The sequence below is a fragment of the Cucurbita moschata genome, unplaced genomic scaffold (assembly GCF_002738365.1).
Source record: "Cucurbita moschata cultivar Rifu unplaced genomic scaffold, Cmos_1.0 Cmo_Scf00004, whole genome shotgun sequence".
Taxonomy (NCBI): domain Eukaryota; kingdom Viridiplantae; phylum Streptophyta; class Magnoliopsida; order Cucurbitales; family Cucurbitaceae; genus Cucurbita; species Cucurbita moschata.
In genome coordinates, this window is record NW_019268520.1 from 1667770 (window position 1) to 1671515 (window position 3746).

The 3746-nt window shown below is 32.8% G+C and overlaps 1 protein-coding gene across 1 annotated transcript in view; it reads left to right on the forward strand.

Annotated features, from left to right (window-relative positions):
* The first annotated feature begins 2208 nt into the window (after window positions 1–2208).
* The window catches only part of LOC111441479 (polygalacturonase), a 4612-nt gene continuing 3074 nt past the window's right edge, over window positions 2209–3746 (forward strand). The window contains exons 1-5 of the mRNA XM_023078495.1: window positions 2209–2517; window positions 2641–2769; window positions 2848–3015; window positions 3103–3123; window positions 3230–3437. Of these exons, the coding sequence (XP_022934263.1) occupies window positions 2257–2517; window positions 2641–2769; window positions 2848–3015; window positions 3103–3123; window positions 3230–3437 (787 nt within the window). The 5' untranslated portion in view covers window positions 2209–2256. The remainder of the gene's footprint in view (window positions 2518–2640; window positions 2770–2847; window positions 3016–3102; window positions 3124–3229; window positions 3438–3746) is intronic.

Sequence of the window (3746 nt, forward strand, 5' to 3'; positions counted from 1 at the left end):
TTAAAAAAATAGAAAGATATCATAGGCGCGTTTTGTTTTTTAAACAAAATTAATTTATATATTTAGAAAGGAAGTTTCATAAAGTCAATATTTGAGATTGAAAATGCTCCAAATTTGCTCCGCAAGAAGTGGATGAGAATGTTAGTCTTTTCAATCAAATGGAAACTAAACCAAAAGCAAAGCCTTGATCGACTCTTAGTCTTACCTCCAATTCCAATAAATCATTCAACTAATATTGTTTATGGAAATTATAAGTTTAATAGATCTCTTAACTTCCTTCTAGTGGTGTGTTTCGATAGATTCCTATAAAGTTTAATTAAACAATTTTTAAAGTTTAGAAGCTAAATAGATATAACCCTCAAAAAAATTAGGATTTGCTAGGATGTTCGTAGATTCAAGTCAGGTTGAGACATTTTTTATTTCGATAAAAGTAAAATATTAGTACTTGAAAAATGTATATTTTAAAATTAACAAATAAATTTGAGTTGGCTCAGTTCAACCCAATCCAAACTAATACGAGGAGAACATATAGCATAAAGTTTTCATTTATTTAAACTCAATTCAGCCCGATTTGAATTGGGTTGATCGAATTTTTTCGAGTCATTGAATTTTTTAACACCACGATCTACATTATTTGGAGCAAATCCTTATAAGATAGTACTAAGAGAATTGAAGTATTTTTTTTAAATATCCCACTAATAATCTTTTAATAGTAGTTTTATTCTTTCACAACTAATCACGAGTCGATAATATGATATTACTTACATTTACGATCTATTACGATGTATGCGTGACAACATCGTAAATTATAAATATAAAAAAATAAATTTAAATACTAAAAAGAATGTACCTAAAAAGTTGAGAATGGAAGGTAAAAGATATTTAGAGTATTAAAACAATTAATGTTGACCAAATAAAATTTGATGATTAAGATTTGTCTCAAATATGAAGAAAGGTTGGGTTGATAGTTTTGATGGTTAATGGAAAAGTCCTCAACTTTCCACAAATTCAAACCTAAGTGCAATATAATCTTCCCAACCTCATCCTTGTACCCTCGTTCTCTCGAACGTGTTAATAGGTCAGGTTGGATTTGACATTTTTTAAGATCGAATTGTAAATGTTTTCGACGAACGATGAACCCAACCCAACCATAAAATTTTTGGGTTCGGTTGACTCCCGTTGTTGGAGTTATTTATTCAAAATTTTGTTTTTAATAAAAATAAAATGTTAATTCAAAAAAAGATTTATTTATTTATTTATTTATTTATTTATTTTTAGAAACTAGGTTGATAAAATATTATATTATATTTTTACTTAATGAAATCTTTTCTTTGAAATAAATAACATTGTAAAAATATAAGAGAAAAAATTCACACAGAAGTATTATGAAAATAAATAATGATGATTATGTAGAAAATAAATAGAGATTAATTAGTTGATTAACTTTCTAAATCTCATTCAAACACTAATCTTTTCAGGTAGAACAAAATACATCTTTTTCAAACCCTTTTCACTTTAAAATTCCCAAAACAAAAACAAAAAGAGTTCCAAATCTTATGAACATTTGGAACAATTTCAGCCATTTCTAAGAACCCAGATGAACAAATGATGAACAAAATAAATAAAAAAAAATCTCGATTTTCTAAGTAGGAATAAACGATTCATAGCAAAGAACTCACGGTTGGATGAAAGTTACACGTTGGCTAATTTAGGAAATGATCATTGGTTTATAATCGAGGAATACTCTCCACTGATGTGTGGGTTTATAATCAAGAAATACTCTCAACTGATTTGAAGCATTTTGAGGAGTTTAAAGTAAAGCCATGTGAGAGCGGATACTCAAATTGGACAATATCGTAAACCTCGTAAACACAGTTTTCAATCACAGCCTTTGATTTTGAAACCAGCGGCTTTGATTTCTACACAAAAACTAAAGCCATCGTGGACCGAAAATGGTGGGAAGAAGAGTTTGGTGAAGCAGCAATATGCTTCAGTTTGTGTTTCAATATGAAAATCAAGAGTTTTTGACTGCCGGATTTGTTGTTCTTCCTTCCATTTCTCTGTTCATAGTGCTCTTCAATCCACCCATAACAAGCATTTTCTAATCAAAATGCCTTTTCCAAGTCAAAAAAGTTTGGTTTTCAGTTCTCTATATATACTTAAATTTGGAGTTTAACTTCAAAACGGATCCCAATATTGCATAAGTGTTCTTTTTCACACTTTTTGTGTAGAAAGTGAAGAAAAAACATTAAGAAAATGCATCAACCAACCCATTTCCTCATCTTTTTCATGTCATTTCCCCTGTTTTCTCTCTGTTTTGGCAGTTTCCATGAGTACCCTCTTCCTGTTTCTCAATATCATGATCAAATTTATGGTCATTATCCAAAACCCAGATGGAACACGGGTTTTTACGGCTCGACGACGAGGCAGGATCGAGTAAGCTCGCTTTCGGGTTCGCCAAAGGTCGTGAATGTGGATGATTTTGGAGCTAAGGGAAATGGACAAGATGACAGTAAGGTACACCCCATTGAACAGCCCAAGCTTAAGCTCATCGTTAACAGATATTGTCCTTTTCAGGCCGTTACACCTTAGTTTTTGTTTCGTTTGGTTACTCACAGTGTTCATGAATGCATGTTTTAGGCATTTGAGCTAGCTTGGAAGAAGGCTTGTTCTTCTAGTAAGGCAATGATTTTGGTGCCTAAAGGCAGGACATATTATCTTAAGCCAATAACTTTTTCAGGTCCTTGTAGATCTCCTTTGACACTAAAGGTGAGAGTATAAGCATAATTTTCAATATCATATTTTTGGAAAATTTTGTGTTCATTTCATTGTTCTTCTCATTGTTAGATCGATGGAATGATCAAAGCTTCTCCAAGAATGTCGGATTACGATGACGATCGACGACATTGGCTTAAATTCGAAGGCGTCGACAACTTTGTTGTAGAAGGCAATGGTATCATCAATGGAAATGGCAAAAAATGGTGGCAAAACTCTTGCAAAGTGAACAAAGAACTTGTAAATCCATCACTACTTTAAACAACTATGTCTCATATTATCAATATCATTAGCTTATGATTGTTTTTCTCTTGGATTCTTTTGCAGCCTTGCAGGGGAGCACCGACGGTTCGTCGCTATCCTTATGATCTCCGAAAGCGTTCTCCTTATGATCTCCGAAAGCGTTTTCGATGTCATTTAATCAAAAATGTTCATCTGGTTTTTGTATGTGCAGGCTGTAACTTTCTACCAATGCATCAACTTGGTTGTGGCTAACCTGAAACTAGAAAATGCACAGCAAATGCATCTGACATTTCAGAAATGCACCAATGTCAAAGCTTTGAATCTTCGGGTCGTCGCCCCGGAGAATAGTCCCAACACGGATGGAATTCACGTCACGGAAACTCAAAATGTTATAATAAGGAACTGTGTCATTGGAACAGGTGAAAAAAATTTGGTCAATTCAAAGAAAATGAAACAAATTTTATACTTTGCTTATGTGATATCCCACGTTGGTTAGGGAGGAGAACGAAACACCCTTTATAAGAGTGTGGAAACCTTTCTCTAGCAGACGCGTTTTAAAGCCTCGAGGGAAAGCCCGAAAGGGAAGGCCCAAAAAGGACAATATCTGCTAGCGGTGGGCCTGAACCTGGGCGTTACAGTTTAGCTAAGGGTGGATTTGAAATCGGTTTTTTTTTTTTTTTTTTTTTTTTTTTTTTTTTTTTTTTTTTTTTTTTTTTTTTTTTTTTTTT